The sequence below is a fragment of the Pseudophryne corroboree genome, chromosome 9 (genome assembly GCF_028390025.1).
Source record: "Pseudophryne corroboree isolate aPseCor3 chromosome 9, aPseCor3.hap2, whole genome shotgun sequence".
Lineage (NCBI taxonomy): Eukaryota > Metazoa > Chordata > Amphibia > Anura > Myobatrachidae > Pseudophryne > Pseudophryne corroboree.
Window position 1 is genome coordinate 71,517,966 of NC_086452.1, and position 24,412 is coordinate 71,542,377.

The 24,412-nt window shown below is 43.0% G+C and overlaps 1 protein-coding gene and 1 long non-coding RNA gene across 4 annotated transcripts in view; one reads left to right on the forward strand and one right to left on the reverse strand.

The window, feature by feature from the left end:
* The first annotated feature begins 2,492 nt into the window (after positions 1-2,492).
* On the forward strand, positions 2,493-21,555 carry LOC134957530 (serine-rich adhesin for platelets-like). 3 transcript variants are annotated; one of them, XM_063939507.1, is made up of 8 exons: positions 2,493-2,689; positions 3,109-3,829; positions 14,719-15,191; positions 15,894-15,971; positions 17,423-17,887; positions 17,990-18,178; positions 18,323-20,187; positions 21,470-21,555. In XM_063939507.1, the coding sequence occupies exons 3-7, from the start codon at positions 14,738-14,740 to the stop codon at positions 20,176-20,178; spliced, it is 3,042 nt and encodes a 1,013-aa protein (XP_063795577.1). In that variant the 5' UTR covers positions 2,493-2,689; positions 3,109-3,829; positions 14,719-14,737; the 3' UTR covers positions 20,179-20,187; positions 21,470-21,555. The 3 variants fall into 3 exon arrangements, with proteins under 3 accessions (XP_063795577.1, XP_063795579.1, XP_063795578.1); XM_063939509.1 differs by having other exon boundaries at positions 2,495-2,689; positions 18,341-20,187; XM_063939508.1 differs by lacking the exon at positions 2,493-2,689 and having other exon boundaries at positions 3,106-3,829.
* The window catches only part of LOC134957532 (uncharacterized), a 30,025-nt gene continuing 23,004 nt past the window's right edge, over positions 17,392-24,412 (reverse strand). The window contains exons 4-7 of the long non-coding RNA XR_010186643.1: positions 23,966-24,045; positions 21,450-21,542; positions 20,524-20,673; positions 17,392-19,996 (exon numbers count right to left, since the gene is read on the reverse strand). This is a non-coding gene — a long non-coding RNA (uncharacterized LOC134957532). The remainder of the gene's footprint in view (positions 19,997-20,523; positions 20,674-21,449; positions 21,543-23,965; positions 24,046-24,412) is intronic.

Genomic DNA, 24,412 nt, shown 5'->3' on the forward strand with positions numbered 1-24,412 from the left:
TACAGTGTTTCCTTTAAGCCCATTTAATCTTTAAGGGTATATTTATATGTCCTTTGAAAGGGAGGTTATTTACTACTGAGTTATTCCTGTGCTTTCAAGATTAGAAGAATTTAATATTAGAAGAATTCACTATTACTATTGAGACGCTATTATAGTGACTGATGGGATTTGTTAGGATTTTCCCCTTAAACTGTGATGTTTATGCATTTTAAATGTGTTGTCTTACGTTGTATTTATGTACGTTTTCTCTTCAGGTTCTATTGCTTTATGGGAGCCTGCAATTAAGTTTTGTATGTTGTCATGACGATCTCCCCGTCCCGCGGCGCACCGTGACGTCATAGCCCGGCGACACGGAAGTGTGCAGCGTGTGCAGGCGGGCGGCAGCGCCGTGAGGACAGGTGAGTACAATTTCTGCACTGATGTCTTTTTCTGTGTTGTATTTAAATTCTGTATGTATGGTTTTTCACTGTTGTCTAGCCCTGAGGACGGGGAGTTTCCCCGAAACATGTAGGCAAATAAAGGGACATTTTCTTTGCATCTACTAGCCTGCTTGAGTGCCACCAATTTCTTCATTCTATCTTTGTCATTTGTTGACCTGGAGGGCACCGCAGCAAAGAAACTTTATATATTTTTTGGAGTGCCGGTATAATCTCTGAATTATATATATATATATATATATATACACACAATATGCATACACACACACACTCACACATATATATGTATTTTCACACACACAGTAATGTTTAATGTTGGCACGTGTGTGTGTGTGTGTGTGTGTGTGTGTGTGTGTGTGTGTGTGTGGTCCATATGCAGCGGCACTCATACAGTAGCTGTGTTTGTATGTACAGTATTTGTGTATATATATATATATATATATATATGCGGCACGCCTCAATACTTAAAACATGCAGTTAAACAAACAAAAAAAGTGGTACCCTCCAGTTCAGGCTGTACTGATGTGTACAGCATAAATACAATGTCAATATGCAGCGGCACTCAAAATAAATAGACCAGGCAGGTTTTAGTTAACCAATGTTTCAATGCTCAGACAGCGGCATTTTCGTCAGGGTGCGGGAGCTGCGCCGCGGTGGGACTGGGTGAGTGGGATCCCGTAGCGCGCTGGCCGGAACTGGGTAACTTAGTTACGCGGCTGAGGAGAAACCTCGGTCGCGTGGGTTGCAGCGAGCAGGGCAGCCCTTCTCTTCTCTGGCGGGCGCCGCTGTGGGACTGGATGAGAATGGTCCCGCAGCGTGCGCGCTGACCGGCGCGCAAGTATCAGAGACAGCGCAGAAAGCACTTCTTATCACCAGGAAGCACTTCTCACCGGCGGCTATTCGCTGGTTCTATCAACGCCGCTGTGGGACTGGATGTGACGGGTTTATGTACATTGGGGCTGATATTGCCTATATTAACAAGAGAGTTAGTGGATGGGATTGGAAGTTTGGGCCTCCTTCGTTCATTATGGTCTCCCTGCTGAGCTATTATACTCCCTTTTATTGCTGGGGTGCCTAATCTGCTATAAACAAAAAATACAGTTTTGTTTTTTTTTATAAATTTTATTTTATTTATTTAAAAATGTTTTCACAGAAAATGGAGAAAGGAACCGAAATCTTACATGGACATTTTCATTTTAAATCTCTACCAGATGGCACAGTTGATAAAACCAAAGTTATTTGTAAACACTGCAAAGCTGAATTTTCTTATCACCGGAGTACTTCGAGTCTGAAGTATCACTTAAATGCAATACACACCGTTGATGCCAGCAACTCACCCACTCAAACAAACAGTGGAGGGAAGCTTCGGCAGACTACATTGGATACAGCGTATGGGAGAAGTATAGATAAACAAAAGCAAGAAAAGCTAACAAATAACATAGCGAAGTGGATAGCTACAAACTGCAGGCCAATTAGTATTGTCGAAGATGTCGGTCTGAGGAATGTTCTTAGGATCGCAACGAATGACAGCACGTATGAGCCTCCCTCAAGACGCACCATCACAAGAAGAATACATGACTTGTATGAAAATGAGAGGACTACAAAAGCGATGGCGTTACAATGTGTACCACATGTTGCTCTCACTGGAGATTACTGGACATCGCTGGGTAACCATAATTACCTCGGAGTTACAGTGCATTATATTGATGAACACTGGGAGCTACATTCACATGCTCTGACTGTAATGAAAACAGAAGAGAGACATTTTGCTGAAACGTGCACTGAACATTTTATTCATGTTGCACAGGAGTGGAACATTTCAGATAAAGTCGGTACACTTAGCACAGATAGTGCAAGAAATATGATTGCTGCTGCAAGACACCTGCCTTTTGAACATGTCCCCTGCACTGCGCACAGTCTCCAGCGTTCTGTCACAGTATCTCTGCAGAACAGTGCGTTTGACAATGTCCTGGCCAAATGCAGAAAAGTTGTAGGCCACTTTAGTTTAAACACAGTCCAGCAAGTGCTGCAGAATTACAAATACAACAATTTCAACATAGACAAAATAAGGAGTCGCTTATACAAGATATTCCAACCAGATGGAATTCGACTCTGGACATGATAAAAAGTGTCTGTAGAAATGAACAGCCACTGAGGGATGTCCTCACCACACACAACACCAAGGTTGCCATGCCAACTACAGCTGAAATGGACAAACTGCAGAGGTTGGAAACGCTACTGGAGCCCTGCAGGTATATTTTACATACTTCATATATTTCATTTTTCCACTGTCCTGTCTGTAAAAAATATAGCATGAATGGGATGTAGTTAGGTAGGTTTAGGCACTTACTGGTGGTGGGTAGGAAGCAGGGAGGGTTAGGGTTAGTAGGGAGCAGGGAGGGTTAGGGTTAGTAGGGAGCAGGGAGGGTTAGGGTTAGTAGGGAGCAGGGAGGGTTAGGGTTTGGCTGCATGGAGGGAGAGTTAGGGTTAGGCAGCACCAGCGGACTTTTAGGGTTAGGCACTATGCAGGGAGGGTTAAGGGTAGGGAGGGTTAGTATACTTACCGGGGACTTTTGGGTACCTGGATTCCAGGATGCTGCTGTCGGTCTTCTGACCACCAGCATTCTCCCGTACCCAAAGAAATGGGTTTGATTTTTTTTTGCTGTTGCAGGTATGTGACTGAACTTCTGGGAGGAGAAAAGTATGTTTCATGCTCTGTGGTTCTGCCTGCTTTTTGCCATCTCTCTCGGGTCATGGAGAGTTCAGATGATGACCCAGCCTACGTGGTCAAATTTAAGTCTACATTCAGAACAGACCTGGAGACACGCAAAGAAAATGCCAACATTGCATATCTGAAGATTGCTACCGCATTGGACCCTAGATTCAAGGACCTCAAGTGTATACCCAGAGCTGAGAGGGGTGAGGTGTGGGCCTTAGTCACCAACTTACTAAAGGAACAGAGGTTTGTTGCAGAGAAACCTGTGGAAGCAACAACATCAGAGCCACCAAATAAAAAGTTAGCCCTATTGGCTGCTTCATCAGAGTCTGATTCTGAGCAGGAGGAAGATTCAGTTGAGAACAGTGTGCGTCGATTCAGAGCGGAGCCCACCATCAGTACAGAGTCCTGTCCATTAGAGTGGTGGTCCAAACATGCAGGCTCACACAGCAGGCTGGCCTCCATTGCACAAAAGTACTTGGCCACACCTGCAACATCAGTACCCTGTGAAAGGTTGTTTTCTCTTGCTGGTCATATTGTACAGAAGAAGAGAGTTTCTTTATCATCTGAAAATGTAAATAACCTTGTGTGTCTTAGCAACTGGCTTGGTGCAGAGCAGTAAATAGGTTACACACCTAAAATATATCTGTCCAATCTGGTGGGAACAAAAATCTGGGTAAGAAAACAAATTTAGATTCTCAGAAAACATATTTTATTTTTTAATTTTAATTTTTAACGTTTTTTAAATGCTACTGTGTTAAGGGAAAACTGCAAACCAAATGTTTTTGCAGTGTTGTTTAATGTTATTGCACTGTTGTTCATATAGAAGTACTAAAAGTGCGCAATACACCACTTTTGAATTCATTATTGACTTTAGTCGGCTAACAATACGATTAATCGCTATTAATCGCATGAAATACTGCGATTAAAAATTTTAATCATTGCCCAGCACTAATATATGTATATATTACTGTATAGCACACATGTATATCCAAACACACACAAAGCTATATCTATAGCACACATGTATGTCACAAACACACACTCATGGCTACACACACACACACACACACACACACACACACACCATACTCTATAGCACACATGTATGTCACAAACACAAACAGATAGCTAGATAGATAAGACACAAACATACACCTCTTTCACATTAAAATAAAACACAGCCAGCATAATTTTTTTCAGCAAGTAAAGCAAACAGGTCACCATCATTAAAAACGCAACCCCCCCCCCCCCCCCCCCCGCAAGTCAGCCACACACCTGTAGAGTAAGTGCTGACCCAGCCACTGTCATTTATAAATACACCGCTCCCCAAACCCACCTCTGGCACCCACATGTGAGACACACCTTCTAGATGTTGCAGTCAGTAGAGAAACAGTCACTGCATTACCCGACCAGCTCTCCATCACAAAGCCACATGGAGACTGCCTGAGAGGAGCTGTGCTCTCCGGCTCCCCCTACTGTTCAATCAGCAGCATCCGTCCTCTATAAGGACGGATGCTGCTGCAGCGTTACAGACAGCCCGAGGAGAGTATTACAAAACAGACACATCGGTTAGCTGCGCTGAAGGATCGGCGGGCAGGGGGTTTCCCAGGTACTCGGAAACCCCCCTGCGTGCGTGTATGGCGGCGCACGGCGGGACTTCAGAGGCGGCATGTAATGAGTCAATTTGACTCATTACATGCCGCTGGCCGTGCGCCCTCAGGGCAACTGAGCTGTGTGCCTAGCCCACTTGGCACACACGTAGTTACGGCCCTGCTACATACAGCCCAGTACAGGGAGGAGGAACACACACTACATACAGCACAGTACAGGGAGGGGGAGCACACACTACATACAGCACAGTACAGGGAGGGGGAGCACACACTACATACAGCACAGTATAGGGAGGGAGCGCACACTACATACAGCACAGTATAGGGAGGGGGGGCATACACTACACACAGCACTGTACAGGGAGGGAGCACACACTACATACAGCACAGTACAGGGAGGGGGAGCACACACTACATACAGCACAGTACAGGGAGGGAGCACACACTACATACAGCACAGTACAGGGAGGCGGAGCACACACTACATACAGCACAGTACAGGGAGGGAGCACACACTACATATAGCACAGTACAGGGAGGGAGCACACACTACATACAGCACAGTACAGGGAGGGAGCACACACTACATACAGCACAGTACAGGGAGGAAGCACACACTACATACAGCACAGTACAGGGAGAGGAGCACACACTACATACAGCACAGTACAGGGAGGGGAGCACACACTACATACAGCACAGTACAGGGAGGGAGCACACACTACATAAAGCACAGTACAGGGAGGGGAGCACACAGTACATACAGCACAGTACAGGGAGGGAGCACACAGTACATACAGCACAGTACAGGGAGGAGGAGCACACACTACATACAGCACAGTACAGGGAGGGGAGCACACACTACATACAGCACAGTACAGGGAGGGGAGCACACACTACATACAGCACAGTACAGGGAGGGGGAGCACACACTACATACAGCACAGTACAGAGAGGGGGAGCACACACTACATACAGCACAGTACAGGGAGGGAGCACACACTACATACAGCACAGTACAGGGAGGGGGAGCACACACTACATACAGCACAGTACAGGGAGGGGGAGCACACACTACATACAGCACAGTACAGGGAGGGAGCACACACTACATACAGCACAGTACAGGGAGGGGGAGCACACACTACATACAGCACAGTACAGGGATGGGGAGCACACACTACATACAGCACAGTACAGGGATGGGGAGAACACACTACATACAGCACAGTACAGGGAGGGGGAGCACACACTACATACAGCGCAATATAGGGAGGGAACACACACTACATACAGCACAGTACAGGGAGGGGGAGCACACACTACATACAGCACAGTACAGGGAGGGGGAGCACACACTACGTACAGCACAGTACAGGGAGGGAGCACACACTACATACAGCACAGTACAGGGAGGGAGCACACACTACATACAGCACAGTACAGGGAGGGGGAGCACACACACTACATACAGCACAGTACAGGGAGGGAGCACACACTACATACAGCACAGTACAGGGAGGGGAGCACACACTACATACAGCATAGTACAGGGAGGGGGAGCACACACTACATACAGCACAGTACAGGGAGGGGGAGCACACACTACATACAGCACAGTACAGGGAGGGGGAGCACACACTACATACAGCGCAATATAGGGAGGGAACACACACTACATACAGCACAGTACAGGGAGGGGGAGCACACACTACATACAGAACAGTACAGGGAGGGAGCACACACTACATACAGCACAGTACAGGAAGGGAGCACACACTACATACAGAACAGTACAGGGAGGGAGCACACACTACATACAGCACAGTACAGGGAGGGGGAGCACACACTACATACAGCATAGTACAGGGAGGGGGAGCACACACTACATACAGCACAGTACAGGGAGGGGGAGCACACACTACATACAGTACAGAGAGGGGGAGCACACACTACATACAGCACAGTAGGAAGGGAGCACACACTACATACAGAACAGTACAGGGAGGGGGCACACACTACATACAGCACAGTACAGGGAGGGGGAGCACACACTACATACAGCACAGTACAGGGAGGGGGAGCACACACTACATACAGTACAGAGAGTGGGAGCACACACTACATACAGCACAGTACAGGAAGGGAGCACACACTACATACAGAACAGTACAGGGAGGGAGCACACACTACATACAGCACAGTACAGGGAGGCGGAGCACACACTACATACAGCACAGTACAGGGAGGGGGAGCACACACTACATACAGCACAGTACAGGGAGGGGGAGCACACACTACATACGGGTCTGGGACGCGGTATCGATGTAGTGTTTGCAGACAGCACTTTGATCGGCAGCGCTAGATAGACAGACTGTTTAGGTCGACATGTACAAGGTAGACTTGGGTTTAAAGTCGATGTCATTTTAGTCGACAAACACATTAGTACGACGTGTAACTAATCGATTCATAAAGTTAGACATACCATTGTGTTCGGCATACGCATCCTAGACGGAACATATATCGACATTGAGAAGTCCGACAATATAAATAGTATGACAACTAAAAGATCGAACGATTATAGCATCGACTTAAATTAAGCTAGACAGTTAATAGGTCGACAGGTAAATGTTAGAAATTTAACATATCGAAATTAACAAAGCTAGACAGATATTAGATCGACAAATAAAAGGTCGACTCTTAGAACATCGACCTAAATTAAGCTAGACAGTTAATAGGTCGACAGGTAAATGTTAGAAATTTAACATATCGAAATTAACAAAGCTAGACAGATATTAGATCGACAAATAAAAGGTCGACTCTTAGAACATCGACTTAAATTAAGCTAGACAGTTAATAGGTCGACAGGTAAATGTTAGAAATTTAACATATCGAAATTAACAAAGGTAGACAGATATTAGATCGACAAATAAAAGGTCGACTCTTAGAACATCGACTTAAATTAAGCTAGACAGTTAATAGGTCGACAGGTAAATGTTAGAAATTTAACATATCGAAATTAACAAAGGTAGACAGATATTAGATCGACAAATAAAAGGTCGACTCTTAGAACATCGACTTAAATTAAGCTAGACAGTTAATAGGTCGACAGGTAAATGTTAGAAATTTAACGTATCGACATTAACAAAGCTATTGAGTGTGTGTGTGTGTGTGTGTGTGTGTGTGTGTGTGTGTGTGTGTGTCCTGCACCCCGCGATGACAGGGCGCCCTCATCAAGGCACAGCTGCAAGCCTTCACTGATGAGACGCCCATGGCTAGCCGCTAAACGGGACGCTCCTAGTCCTCCCCCACAAGGCATGGCACTACATGTCCCAGGCTGCCCTCTCACATCCCTGACAGCCCCAAGGTCTTCAAGCTATCCCTGCCTGGCAGCATGGGTTGGACAAGTAGTTAGTGAGTGTGTGGGAGTGAGTGTGTGGGAGTGAGTGTGTGTGTGTGTGTGTGTGTGTGTGTGTCCTGCACCCCGCGATGACAGGGCGCCCTCATCAAGGCACAGCTGCAAGCCTTCACTGATGAGACGCCCATGGCTAGCCGCTAAACGGGACGCTCCTAGTCCTCCCCCACAAGGCATGGCACTACATGTCCCAGGCTGCCCTCTCACATCCCTGACAGCCCCAAGGTCTTCAAGCTATCCCTGCCTGGCAGCATGGGTTGGACAAGTAGTGAGTGTGTGGGAGTGAGTGTGTGGGAGTGAGTGTGTGTGTGTGTGTGTGTGTGTGTGTGTCCTGCACCCCGCGATGACAGGGCGCCCTCATCAAGGCACAGCTGCAAGCCTTCACTGATGAGACGCCCATGGCTAGCCGCTAAACGGGACGCTCCTAGTCCTCCCCCACAAGGCATGGCACTACATGTCCCAGGCTGCCCTCTCACATCCCTGACAGCCCCAAGGTCTTCAAGCTATCCCTGCCTGGCAGCATGGGTTGGACAAGTAGTGAGTGTGTGGGAGTGAGTGTGTGGGAGTGAGTGTGTGTGTGTGTGTGTGTGTGTGTGTGTGTGTGTCCTGCACCCCGCGATGACAGGGCGCCCTCATCAAGGCACAGCTGCAAGCCTTCACTGATGAGACGCCCATGGCTAGCCGCTAAACGGGACGCTCCTAGTCCTCCCCCACAAGGCATGGCACTACATGTCCCAGGCTGCCCTCTCACATCCCTGACAGCCCCAAGGTCTTCAAGCTATCCCTGCCTGGCAGCATGGGTTGGACAAGTAGTGAGTGTGTGGGAGTGAGTGTGTGGGAGTGAGTGTGTGTGTGTGTGTGTGTGTGTGTGTGTGTCCTGCACCCCGCGATGACAGGGCGCCCTCATCAAGGCACAGCTGCAAGCCTTCACTGATGAGACGCCCATGGCTAGCCGCTAAACGGGACGCTCCTAGTCCTCCCCCACAAGGCATGGCACTACATGTCCCAGGCTGCCCTCTCACATCCCTGACAGCCCCAAGGTCTTCAAGCTATCCCTGCCTGGCAGCATGGGTTGGACAAGTAGTGAGTGTGTGGGAGTGAGTGTGTGGGAGTGAGTGTGTGTGTGTGTGTGTGTGTGTGTGTGTGTGTCCTGCACCCCGCGATGACAGGGCGCCCTCATCAAGGCACAGCTGCAAGCCTTCACTGATGAGACGCCCATGGCTAGCCGCTAAACGGGACGCTCCTAGTCCTCCCCCACAAGGCATGGCACTACATGTCCCAGGCTGCCCTCTCACATCCCTGACAGCCCCAAGGTCTTCAAGCTATCCCTGCCTGGCAGCATGGGTTGGACAAGTAGTGAGTGTGTGGGAGTGAGTGTGTGGGAGTGAGTGTGTGTGTGTGTGTGTGTGTGTGTGTGTGTCCTGCACCCCGCGATGACAGGGCGCCCTCATCAAGGCACAGCTGCAAGCCTTCACTGATGAGACGCCCATGGCTAGCCGCTAAACGGGACGCTCCTAGTCCTCCCCCACAAGGCATGGCACTACATGTCCCAGGCTGCCCTCTCACATCCCTGACAGCCCCAAGGTCTTCAAGCTATCCCTGCCTGGCAGCATGGGTTGGACAAGTAGTGAGTGTGTGGGAGTGAGTGTGTGGGAGTGAGTGTGTGTGTGTGTGTGTGTGTGTGTGTGTGTCCTGCACCCCGCGATGACAGGGCGCCCTCATCAAGGCACAGCTGCAAGCCTTCACTGATGAGACGCCCATGGCTAGCCGCTAAACGGGACGCTCCTAGTCCTCCCCCACAAGGCATGGCACTACATGTCCCAGGCTGCCCTCTCACATCCCTGACAGCCCCAAGGTCTTCAAGCTATCCCTGCCTGGCAGCATGGGTTGGACAAGTAGTGAGTGTGTGGGAGTGAGTGTGTGGGAGTGAGTGTGTGTGTGTGTGTGTGTGTGTGTGTGTCCTGCACCCCGCGATGACAGGGCGCCCTCATCAAGGCACAGCTGCAAGCCTTCACTGATGAGACGCCCATGGCTAGCCGCTAAACGGGACGCTCCTAGTCCTCCCCCACAAGGCATGGCACTACATGTCCCAGGCTGCCCTCTCACATCCCTGACAGCCCCAAGGTCTTCAAGCTATCCCTGCCTGGCAGCATGGGTTGGACAAGTAGTGAGTGTGTGGGAGTGAGTGTGTGGGAGTGAGTGTGTGTGTGTGTGTGTGTGTGTGTGTGTGTGTGTGTCCTGCACCCCGCGATGACAGGGCGCCCTCATCAAGGCACAGCTGCAAGCCTTCACTGATGAGACGCCCATGGCTAGCCGCTAAACGGGACGCTCCTAGTCCTCCCCCACAAGGCATGGCACTACATGTCCCAGGCTGCCCTCTCACATCCCTGACAGCCCCAAGGTCTTCAAGCTATCCCTGCCTGGCAGCATGGGTTGGACAAGTAGTGAGTGTGTGGGAGTGAGTGTGTGGGAGTGAGTGTGTGTGTGTGTGTGTGTGTGTGTGTGTGTCCTGCACCCCGCGATGACAGGGCGCCCTCATCAAGGCACAGCTGCAAGCCTTCACTGATGAGACGCCCATGGCTAGCCGCTAAACGGGACGCTCCTAGTCCTCCCCCACAAGGCATGGCACTACATGTCCCAGGCTGCCCTCTCACATCCCTGACAGCCCCAAGGTCTTCAAGCTATCCCTGCCTGGCAGCATGGGTTGGACAAGTAGTGAGTGTGTGGGAGTGAGTGTGTGGGAGTGAGTGTGTGTGTGTGTGTGTGTGTGTGTGTGTCCTGCACCCCGCGATGACAGGGCGCCCTCATCAAGGCACAGCTGCAAGCCTTCACTGATGAGACGCCCATGGCTAGCCGCTAAACGGGACGCTCCTAGTCCTCCCCCACAAGGCATGGCACTACATGTCCCAGGCTGCCCTCTCACATCCCTGACAGCCCCAAGGTCTTCAAGCTATCCCTGCCTGGCAGCATGGGTTGGACAAGTAGTGAGTGTGTGGGAGTGAGTGTGTGGGAGTGAGTGTGTGTGTGTGTGTGTGTGTGTGTGTGTGTGTGTGTCCTGCACCCCGCGATGACAGGGCGCCCTCATCAAGGCACAGCTGCAAGCCTTCACTGATGAGACGCCCATGGCTAGCCGCTAAACGGGACGCTCCTAGTCCTCCCCCACAAGGCATGGCACTACATGTCCCAGGCTGCCCTCTCACATCCCTGACAGCCCCAAGGTCTTCAAGCTATCCCTGCCTGGCAGCATGGGTTGGACAAGTAGTGAGTGTGTGGGAGTGAGTGTGTGGGAGTGAGTGTGTGTGTGTGTGTGTGTGTGTGTGTGTCCTGCACCCCGCGATGACAGGGCGCCCTCATCAAGGCACAGCTGCAAGCCTTCACTGATGAGACGCCCATGGCTAGCCGCTAAACGGGACGCTCCTAGTCCTCCCCCACAAGGCATGGCACTACATGTCCCAGGCTGCCCTCTCACATCCCTGACAGCCCCAAGGTCTTCAAGCTATCCCTGCCTGGCAGCATGGGTTGGACAAGTAGTGAGTGTGTGGGAGTGAGTGTGTGGGAGTGAGTGTGTGGGAGTGAGTGTGTGTGTCTGTCTGTGTGTGTGTGTGTGTGTGTGTGTGTGTGTGTATGTGTGTGTGTGTGTGTGTGTGTGTCTCTTGACAGCCATTCATGACAGCCCTTGTCACCCTGGCATTCATGAGACCTTGCTGGATGCTTTATGTTAAGCTAACACTAGTCCTTAAACTTTTCAAAAGGATTATATTTCCCCCCCCAAAAAAAAATAACTCATGCCAATAATTAAAAAGTCCAACGCCCTACCCCCTCAAACCAAACCCATTATTCAGCTTCCGATATCCAATTGGTTGGATATGATATATGTCAGATGATGCATTATCTTACCACACAGCTGAACCAATGAGAAACTTAGAATATTAGGCAGTAGGATGGTTTGTTTCACATTGATTATAAAAGCCAAGATCGACCCTTGCTTAGGCGCCATTTTGAGAACAGCGCTCATGAGTGTCAGCGTAAGTAATCTGTATTTACCCACTGCGCCAGAGACCACTAAACCGGGTATGCTGTATTCTATTGATTTTTTACAATAAGATAATTGTATTTCCTGTTAAGGTAAATTTCAAACTTTCATCTAATTCTATTCTTCACAGTTAGAAGAAAATATAGGTCGTTTCAGACAAATACAAAACACACACACTCTTTATAAATGTTTCCTCCTCAAGATCTACATAATACCGAGTTCACTATCACTAGCTGCTTGGTTTTTTTAGATTAACTCCTTCTGACAGTCAAATGCAGCAATCTACATTAATGTGTTACATCCATCTTAAAGATACCCTCTGCTAACCATACCACACCTCGGCCCTGCATCCATTACAACCAATCGTACTACAGTTACTGGAACAGTTTTATCTGGCTTTGTAAACTTATCTGGTTTTGTGATAACATAGCTGTGTTTTATTGCCGTTTTGCAGTCAGAGTGACTGACAGTACGTTCCCAATTACAAAATGGCGCCGATTAAACTCCATGCTTGGCTGCCTGTTCATCATGCTAAAGACATCTAGCATCACTGCACAGATACACAGCTATGTCACCCAACCCTTATCACATTGCAGAGCCCTGCAGGGTGTGGCAACTGTGTCTTGGATGTGAGGAAGGATTATTGTCACAACATACATTTGTGCTATCCCACATAGATAAATACACTAGGGATGACTATCGTTCATCTATGAATCAAATTAATTCAAGGTTTATGACCGATGTAGAATACTTTTCCCAGCGATGGTGGAGAACCTATGTTTTCTGTACATCACTATCTCAGCCTAAACCAATATTTATGTATGTTCTAAAAATATATATATATATATATATATATATATATATTTTTTTTTTATAACGATCGTAGTTTAGACCACAGCACCCGTGACTCACCACCCCTGATCTTTGATTGGTCAGCGGGTCTTTCATGGAAGCTAGGATGGCCATCTATGACTGAAACCATATATGGTCTCCCATAGCACAGTTAGGGGTCTATTCATGTAGCATTGAAAAGACCTTTTTTTGGCGGTAAACAGGGCTTTTCTCTGCCTACTGCAATTCACAGAGCGGGTTAACGTGTAGAAGTCTCTGACTTCTCCAGCGTTACCCCCGCTCTGTGCCTGAATCGCATCACCATACCTTTGAATGGTGAGTGCGATTCATGAAGGTGTGGAAAGCTCTGCTTTCCGCTTCTCCATGGAGTCCAGGTTCGCCATCTCAGGACGCCGTAACCTGAACTGTAGTGCGGAGACATCAGGGAAGCTCAATGCTTCCCCGATCACTGCTCTGCACCTCGCGCTGGCTCTGCCCCCCGACCTCACAGCAACTACTGCGGGCTGACGGGAGGTAAACACCCTGCGCATGCGCAAAGTGACCCTCCGCTGTACCCCGCGCATCGCTGGGAAGGACCGCTGGAGCAGACCTCACCGCAATAGCCCTAGACACCGCAGCGCATCGTCTTAAGGGTAAGTATACATTAATTGCTACTTATCACAGCTATACATCGCATCAAAGCAATGCGATGTGTAGTGATAAGTATCAATTATGTTTTCGTTTTCTGTATGAATAGACCCTTTAGTGACCATATTTGTCCACTCACACTTTTCACATCGCAGCTGAACACACCCATGGCCATCCCACTTAAAACACTGTTACTTGAGAAATAGTTATGCTGCTGATATTGATTTGGTATTGCCATGAGCGGTTATTTGTGCATTCAAGCAGTGCATACGCCCAGTGCGCTGCGTCCTGTGTCCGCAGTCACCGCCGCCTGCCCGCTCCCCGTCTGCAGCAGACGCCGTGGACTGTGTGGGCGTCCGCTGTAGCCGTCTCCAGTGACAGATACTAGAGGTCATTACTGACCTCTAGTGTCTGTACGTCGCTGCTATGGCAGAGATCTCATGACGTCTCTCCCATAGTGATCTATTCATGAAGCATTGAAAAGTGTGTTAAAGTGAGCCAGTGGAGAAGTTGTCCATGGCAACCAATCCGCTGATATGTATAATGTATAATGTAAAATATTTCATAAAAGAAAAAAAATATGAAAAAAAAAAATCTCAAACACGTTGTGATTCACAATGAAGGCAGGAAAGTGATCGTACCCTTATATTTGGTGTGAGCCGCAGGTGTTGAGAAAGCAGTAGGCTCCAGAGTTTAGAATCACAAATGTTACCCAAAGCATGCAGAGATTGTCCGTCTTGATTATGGAATAAGGCACAGCATGGCAAACCAACGCGTTTCTGGACTATGCTGTCCCTTTTTCAAGGTCTATATCAGGTTTGAATAATTTTAACATTGATGGGGAGAAACAGATGGTTTACTACCATCGATGGATGTTTCAAGGCTAGTGAATTATTTGGCATCTAAGTATCAGTGCATGGCTCCAGATAAATTGAAAACATAATTCTTAATTAATAAATGATTAATAGAAAAAAATTATAGAACATATATATAGAATTATTTAGTAAATCTTTGTCTTTATTTAGATTGTCTTAGTTTTAAAAAATGGCAGAGGGTGGTAGCAGAAAACGAACCTCACTTACTCAAGATGAAGCTGAAACATCTCACAGTCAGAAGAGTCACAGTGATGCTTCTCATGATGAATATGAATCTCCTGATGAAGGAAGCATCCACAGGGCCCCAAAGTTCACAGATGATGAAACAGACACCCTCATTGACCAAGTTATTCATCATACATGTCAGCTATTTGGTCCCGAAGCTTTTAATGTACACCAGAAATTTAAAAATAATACTTGGGAAGAAATAGCAAAATCTGTGTCTACAGCTCGAGATATACATCGAACTCCTGAAAGCTGCAAAAAGAGACTACGTGACTGTAAGAGGAAGACAAATCATAAAATAAAGTGTAGAAGAAAACTCCAAAAGGTTTGGGAGAAAAAACTAGAAGAGCACTTTAGAATGGTACAAGATGACGAGAGGCCACCCACTGGTTCCCAGGGTAACTATTTTACAAACTATAAATATGTATATAACTATATCTAGATAGATAGATAGATAGATAGATAGATAGATAGATATATTAGCGTATTGTCCATGAAAAATATCAATCCACCAGATGTGTGTGTGTCTATATCTATATACACACAAACATAGGTGGAGTATGCCATAGCCCAATATCAATCAATAAAATAAAAAATGTTTACACATATATTTTAATGGGAGAGTAAGATAGTGAAAAATTTGTTTTATGATGGCAAATGTGAAAATAATTATTTTAATACACAACATTATAAAGAAAATTACATAAATTGACCTTCAGGCTGTTTGTATAATGTGTATATGAAACAAATTAATTGTGTAAATATACACACACTTTGTTTAATGCACAAAGTATGTTAAAAAATTGTATAAAATGACCTTACGGGTTTGTGTATAATGTGTATATTAAACATAAATGCACTCTGTGCTTCAATTTGGACACCATCGCCATGCGATCTCATTATGATATGCAGTTAGTACAAATACTTTCAAATTGTATATCCAAATTAGTACCTGAACCCATCATTTAGGATAAGGTTTACTCAATGTGTGTGTGTGTGTGTGTGTGTGTGTGTGTGTGTGTGTGTGTGTGTGTGTGTGTGTGATATTAAAATGTTTAGTAACTGTAATATTTTTATTTTATTTTTTATATTTGCTAAAGAACTTAAGGTTGCTCAAGAAAAAAATCAAAAGAAAACACATAAGAAAAAGCAGAAGAATTTGGAAGAGCAACAGTCTGGTAAAAAATTTAAAACAAAAGTAAAAACGTTACAACTAAACAGTAAATAATGTTTGCAATATTGTATGATGTTATATCGTGAGTTAGATAATAAATAGTTTATGTAAGATATTTCAAAATATAGTGCATATGAAAACATATACTGTTAATTTCTTTGTTCTATTGAGCCAAAATAAATACTTTGGTCATAATTAAAAATCAATGTAATTTTTTTTTTTAAATACATATATAATTATTAGCTGAAAAAAATAGTTAATTGCTAAGTAAATGCTAGTATAATCAAAATAAATTAATTAAATTAAAATCTCTTACTTATGTCTCTCGTTTTATCAACGAGATATACCAAAAGTTAACTGATTACTTTGTAATTGATTATCAATAATTACACTTATAAAGGACATTCTACGAACGCTGCTGCCGCCAATGGGTAAAATTGCAGGCGCAAAGGAGAATTATGCCATTCTTTGTCAGCCCAATCCTGCTGCTGATGCTACTCTTCTAAATGCTGTAAATGTGTGGACTACAGGCAACCCTCACTATGTTATATATGTAAGATATCCGAACTTAATTTTTTCATGTAGGAGGTCATTAGGTAGATAAACATTGATTGGGCTACTAAAAGTCAACATTTATTATGTAGACATGGTCATTAGATTGACATGAGAAATAAGTAGACCTGAGTCCAACCTTCTTAATTTAATTAGTTATTTTTCTTCCTATTTAAGGATCAACTTGGACAACAATTGGGAATGGGAACCTGCAAATAATACAGCGGTAGCTGAGCTAGGCACCTTACACAACACATCACTTAACGAGGAATGTGAGAACAAAAACAGAATTAAAAACCCATGTTGAAATTTTTTACTATATAACTAAGTACCGACAACCCTTCTCCATACACTTATGTCTTGTCACTATTCATCCACGCAAGGCCGACCAGTAATGATTTTTAACTGTCACCCCCTTACCGGCCACACAGATAAGTGTTAGAGCTTTGTATTAGACTCACCTTTTTTTTTTACAGATTTTTAGTCAAATATTTCCACAGTGTGTTGTAAATTGCTACCTACTTTCCTGAGTTAGCGTTGAACCTAAAAACATACACACATGCTATCTAGCATCTTATTCTAATTTTATAAACATGCCCTCCTACTGTAAAATAATATTGTGCTAGCTATAATGTTTTACCCTATGTTGTAGAAATAAATCAAAAATTGGATTAGAAGCTATATTATTGAGCCAAAAAGGCTTTTTTTCTGTTGTAATAAAATAATAATAATAAATATAATAAAATATTATATGTATTAAAAAATATTAGTAAAAAAATATAAGTAAATACATTTTTGAGGTATGCTTTACACAGTTTTATAATGCTAGAAATATTGTAATGTCTATCAAATATTATGTATTTATATGTATGCAATGTTAAATATACCTATTATTTATTTCAGGTTCCTTTACAACAATTTCAAGGAAAGTTTCTTTTTCTGAAACAAAAACAGTTATGACAGACAATTTTCCTCCAACTGCGGATGAACCATCAGTGATGCCACATATTTTAACATTGGACAATCCTTCCATGGTGGACGAACCATCAATGCTGCATCATGATGCAACAGCGGACCATGCTACCATGTTGGACCAACCATCAATGCTGCAACATACTTCGACAGTGGATGATACTTCCTTTGTGGCCGAACCATCAATGCTGAAACATTCGGCAAGAGTGGATGATCATTCCACGGCGGACCAAACATCAATGATGCAAGAATATTCTTCTGTGGTTCAAAGTTCCACTACGGTAGAGACTTCCACGGTAAATGAAACATCCATGAGGCAAGAACAATCAACAATGGATGATCCTTTCATGGAGGAAGAAAATTCAACCATGCTAAACCCTTTAATGTTAGATAAAGGTATTTATTTTGATCAATATAATTAAAATGTACTATCATTGATATTCAATATGGTTAAAAACTATGTTTAAGATTAATGGTATTTATCTATTATGTTTTAAGCCATAGAAAGCAACATGGTGACTGCCACACAGACACAGGATAACATTAATGAGGAGCCTGTATTGCACAGCCAGAAAAGTAATATTGATACAGAAGATACCAACCAGGTGGAATTGAATGCAGAGACTGCACATTCTAGTGTAATTGACCATGGTCTTCAAGACCAATTCCTGGACTCTACAAATCAAGGTAAATTTTTTTAATGTATAAAACATAGATTTTAATGAGATCCACTATCATTAATAGATACTGGTTTTTTTATAACTTGATTTTTTGGTTCTTCTAACTATACTTAATAAATTGTCTGTAAATTGATGTATTAACTGTACCTAGAACTTTTTATACACACAGAATGTGACGTTAGCAGATCACAAACCATTAGCCAACAGGATTCTTTAAAGGAAACCATGCAGCTAATTGAGAGGAATAGAAATGAAGAAATGAAAAAAATTGAACATCAAATAAATCAGCTGAATAATAATATACAGATTCTCAACACAACACAAAGACAACAGAATCAAGCACTTGTCACTCTTGCAAATTTTTACGATCATCTTGTTTCATCACAGAATGTGGCAGCAATCAACTACCAACAGATGCAGCACAGTATAAATCAAATGCTAGCATGGCAGTATGAGACTATTACCATCACACGCATGATTTCCACTTTCATGCAACTGTTGACAGAAGAAAGACAAAGAATGTCCAGATCAGATAATCCTTCTTGTATATCCAATGCTACAGCAGGAACCTTTGTATCCAGCTGTACACGTGGAGACTATGTAACAAGCTCTACACACAGAGAGTATGCAACGAGCGCTGCACCTGGAACCTATCTATACACCACTTTACCAGGAGAATCTGTATCCACCCCTGCAGCAGGAACAGATGTATCCACCACTTTACCAGGACCCTATGTATCCACCACTGCAACAGTAACCTATGTATCCACCACTTTACCAGTATACTCTGTATCCACTGCTGCAGCAAGTACCAATGTTTCCACCACTTTAACAGGACCATATGCATCCTACACTTTACCAGGACCCTATGTATCCACCACTGCAGCAGGACCCTATCTATCCACTACTTTAACAGGACCCTATGTATCCTCGACATTATCAGAACCCTATGTATCCATCCCTGCACCAAGACCCTATGTATCCACTACTTTAACAGGACCCTATGTATCCTCGACATTATCAGGACCCTATGTATCCATACGTGAAACAGGACCCTGTGTATCCTCCACTTTTGCAGGACCCTATGCATCCATCCCTGCACCAAGACCCTATGTATCCACCACTGCAACAGAACCCTATGTATGCACGACTGTAACAGGACACTATGTATCCTCAACTTTAGCAGAACCCTATGTATCCATCCCTGCATCAAGACCCTATGTATCCACTACTTTTACAGGACCCTATGTATCCTCCACTTCAGCAGGACCCTATGTATCCACCACTGCAACAGAACCCTCTGTATCCACGACTATAACAGGACACTATGTATCCTCAATTTTAGCAGAACCCTATGTATCCATCCCTGCATCAAGACCCTATGTATCCACTACTTTTACAGGACCCTATGTATCCTCCACTTCAGCAGGACCCTATGTATCCACCACTGCAACAGAACCCTCTGTATCCACGACTGTAACAGGACACTATGTATCCTCAATTTTAGCAGAACCCTATGTATCCATCCCTGCATCAAGACCCTATGTATCCACTACTTTTACAGGACCCTATGTATCCTCCACTTTATCAGGACCCTATGTATACAACAACTTACATGGAGACTATGTATCCACTGCTTATAGAGGCCTCAATGTATCCACCACTGCACCAGGGCCCTATTTATTGAAGCCAAAACCAGGACACTCAGAATCCACTACTGGACAAATTGCCTCAGAATCCACCGCTGACTCAGGACCCTCAGAATCCACCGCTGCAACAGGAAAGTATAAATCCACCGCTGCACCTGTACCCTCTGAATACAGCCCTGAAAACACAAATTTGAGAAGCATAGCTGTAGCATCAGAAGTGCATTCAAGATTGCAATTGGCTTATCGACCTAGCTCAAGCTATGATGAGAATATGGATCTTCGAGTCAGATTAGAGCGTGCAAATATTCAAATTCAACATTGGAAGAGACAGGAAGCTAACGATGAGGATGAAGCTTAAATATTAAAGGTAATTAATAAATGTATATAGATTGCATTATCAGATAACTAAATATGGTGAGACATATGTGCTATGCTTTTTTTGAAAAACGTAACATAAAAAATGTGTTTCCTCAAGATAACAAATGTGCCCTACTCAACGATCATCATCCTGCACTTAAAAAATCCTACATATAACACTAACATTTATTATTTTTAATTAGTTTTAGCCATAGGCTTCTTATTCAAATTGTGAGTTTGAATCACCAAACTCAATAGGAAACTAAGTTAATCCTACATTGATTTTCTATTGTAATTTTGTGTATGGTTTGTAAATTTTTCAAAAAAAAAACATCATTTGATTTACTTTGGATACAGTCTTAGCAGAGTGTTATAGGCTACAAGTTTAGACATCACAAGAGTGGAGTATAAGCAAAATGCTGGCATGTAGCATACAAATATCTTTGTTTTATGTAGAGGACCAGAGCTCTGGAAACACACATGTAGACAAAGTTGCCTGAAATATAAAAGGAAAACAAATAAAAAAAGAGTAAAGACATAAGGAAGAAGAGTGTTAAACAGGATATAATAAACTTTTAAATATATGTAGATATTTTCAAGTTATTTGGACAGAAATCTGTCCCTGAAGAAGGGGATTTTTAACAAAACATGTAGGCAATAAAGGGACACTTTTTGCATCATTGAATACGGCAGTGTGAGTGCAGCCGATTACCTTTCATCTACATAGTCATCTTATGCCAAGCTGACGAGGAGGTCACTGCAGCATATTGTATTTATTGTTTGGAGCACAGTACAAACTGACACTATATATATATATATATATATATATATATATATATATATATATATACATACATCAAACATCGGCACCGCAGACTAATAAATTAAACTCAGACATACGGCATTGCTTTGTCCAAGAAATGCATTCTTTCAGAATGTATTTTATTAGTCAGTAGTGCTTCCATTGAATGGTGATTTTTGCAATATTTTGGGGTTGTTTGGACATGATAATTTTGTCTGTGCCGTGAAACATAATTTATGATGGAACCCATTACTATAGTGCTTGTATATCTTTAACTTAACCATTGCTAATACAAATGATGGAAAAATCTTCGGTGCACTACTGATCTAGAGTCACAATGAGAAATATATATTGTAATATTTTATTATAATTAGGGTTGTTACCTTTAAACCTTGCATTTCTTTTAAAATGAAGACTACAGTTAAAGATAAGGTGGACAAAAGTATGGAAATTAACTTTCAAGAACTTACCTGTTTTACTTCATTTTTAGATATGTCACAAACGGTCTTGCGAGCCAGGGTGAAGGAACTGAAGACAGAGGGATACAGAGTCATCCATGTGTCCTGTTTGAAAAGACAAATCGATAATAGGAATATACTTTCTGAGATACTTCAAGTCGTGCATTCCTGAAAATGTTCTAAATTTATTTTGTTTTGTTTTGGTTTGTTCATGTTGGTGGGGTTCACATACTAATATGTTCAAGATAAAAATAGAGAAAATATATGTACAGACACATATTCCATATTACAGTGATTGTTCATGCATATATATATAATTTATATTCTAATAATATCCCAAAAAAATTATTGCAAGTTTTGTATTGTTAATAATTTGCATTTGCTTAACAATGCATTTATATATTCAAAAAATATATACAAAAGATTTGCGCTCTAAAATACACACACTATATGTAGTTGGATTCAGGCGGCTGCTCACCAGTTGTGGGCGGGCTGCCCCAACAATGGATCAAAGTGAGTGTGAAAAAAGAAAGAGTGGGAGCGCAGAATGAATCCAATATATTGTTTTATTTAAAATATTAATATGTCATCCACATAAAAATGCAGTACATGAACTAGCCTCAGAAAAAACAATTGATATTATATAAATGTAAACGAGACTGCCATATCTCCTGAACAAATATGAATAAAAAACCTTTAATAAACCCTAGTTAGGGCTGCATTAATGCTTCATGAAAATCAGCCGTGCGTCCACGAGCTGAAATGATTGTAAAAAGGAGACTGCTAAAAAGTGCCTCTGTTATAAGTCACTGTCCTCCTTATACACAATAGAATCTCATTGGTAGAGAGTGTCCCAGTACTGGACTTGCGGACAACCGTGCTGTAGTATTCTGTGGCAAATGGATAGTGATGGTCAAATTCTATTTGTGGTATATCACCTGATGTAGAAGCCTCTCCGTCAAAGGCGCTGTACTGAGCCGGGTTTGCTGGGGCTCTGTGCAGTGAACGTACAGCTGGTCTCGTCACCGGTGTACCATCCAGATGAACACGGTAGTTTAATTCTGCTGAAGGATGCTGTACCAGTCTGGATATGCAACAGTGTAAAAATACTGGAGCAGCAGATTCTCCGTCCGCTGGTGTAAAAATCCGTATTAATTGCGGCTACGGTCCACTCGATGCATGCGGCTCACAGGGTGTCAGGAGAATATAGCAGTCCAAATGAGGTCCTTCAAAGGAGTACCTTTGAAATGAAATAAAATTCATTTCCTTCTGATGAAACGGCCAGCGTTGTGGGACGAGAAACGCGTTAAGGTACTCCTTTGAAGTACCTCATTTGGACTGCTATATTCTCTTAACACCCTGTGACCCGCATGCATCCAGTGGACCGTAGCCGCAATTAATACAGATTTTTCCACCAGCGGACGGAGAATCTGCTGCTCCAGTATTTTTACACTGTTGCATATCCAGACTGGTACAGCATCCTTCAGCAGAATTAAACTACCGTGTTCATCTGGATGGTACACCGGTGACGAGACCAGCTGTACGTTCACTGCACAGAGCCCCAGCAAACCCGGCTCAGTACAGCGCCTTTGACGGAGAGGCTTCTACATCAGGTGATATACCACAAATAGAATTTGACCATCACTATCCATTTGCCACATAATACTACAGCACGGTTGTCCGCAAGTCCAGTACTGGGACACTCTCTACCAATGAGATTCTATTGTGTATAAGGAGGACAGTGACTTATAACAGAGGCACTTTTTAGCAGTCTCCTTTTTACAATCATTTCAGCTCGTGGACGCACGGCTGATTTTCATGAAGCATTAATGCAGCCCTAACTAGGGTTTATTAAAGGATTTTTATTCATATTTGTTCAGGAGATATGGCAGTCTCGTTTACATTTATATAATATCAATTGTTTTTTCTTAGGCTAGTTCATGTACTGCATTTTTATGTGGATGACATATTAATATTTTAAATAAAATAATATATTGGATTCATTCTGCGCTCCCACTATTTATATATTCTAATTGTATTTGCAATAATATTTGAATAGATTACCAATCGGAACATATTTGTGTGTTTAATGTACACATTACACAAATTTGCTTCCAAACTCGCAAAATAGTAAATTTTTAATATTGATATATAAAAAATTGGAATTGGAAATTAAAATTATGAAGGTAAGGATGGGATCAGATTAGCAAATATATATGGTTCTTTGATGGCGTAAACCATCTAGCCAATTGACGCTATCATCATTTCCCATGTTTCCCTCAAAGACATACACGCGTATGTATTTCCCACATATTGCGTCATTTAAGTTTTAGGGTGCTGTAAGTATGAGGAATAATAATAAAAACAATAAGCTAACATAGTATTTTCAATGAATAAAACTTTTATTTTCTAAAGGGTGAACTTTGAACAGGTTAACATATTATAACTGGTAATAGATTTATAAATAAATCTTGAAAAAAATATATTGTATATGTTTCTATAATAAAGATTAATAAGAATAATATCACCGCATCAGATTATGTTATGTAGGATCAAGATGGTTTTCATATTCTTTGTTGTGGATTCATTGTGGATCAAGTTTCTTTTCCTGTATTGAAAAAAAAATAGTCATACACTGTGTGCACAAACAATGATGATTCAATAAAAAAATTTAAAAAAGGAATTTTTTTTACGTGTTTTCTATATAATAATATAAAAACAAAAAAAAAATTTTTTTTCATATTTGTTAATCTAAGAGTAATTTTTTTTTAGTTTACATTAAGGGTAAAAATCTGTCAACTTTAATACCCAAACATTGAGAGATATTACACAGTTTTATTAGTATTGTATAATTTTATTATTGTACTATATTTTGGTAAATATACACAGTTTCTGAAGAAGATGTGGAAATACTATTGCCATCCTAATCTGACAGTGTTTATATTAATGATGGATAAAAATTACGAACATTTGAT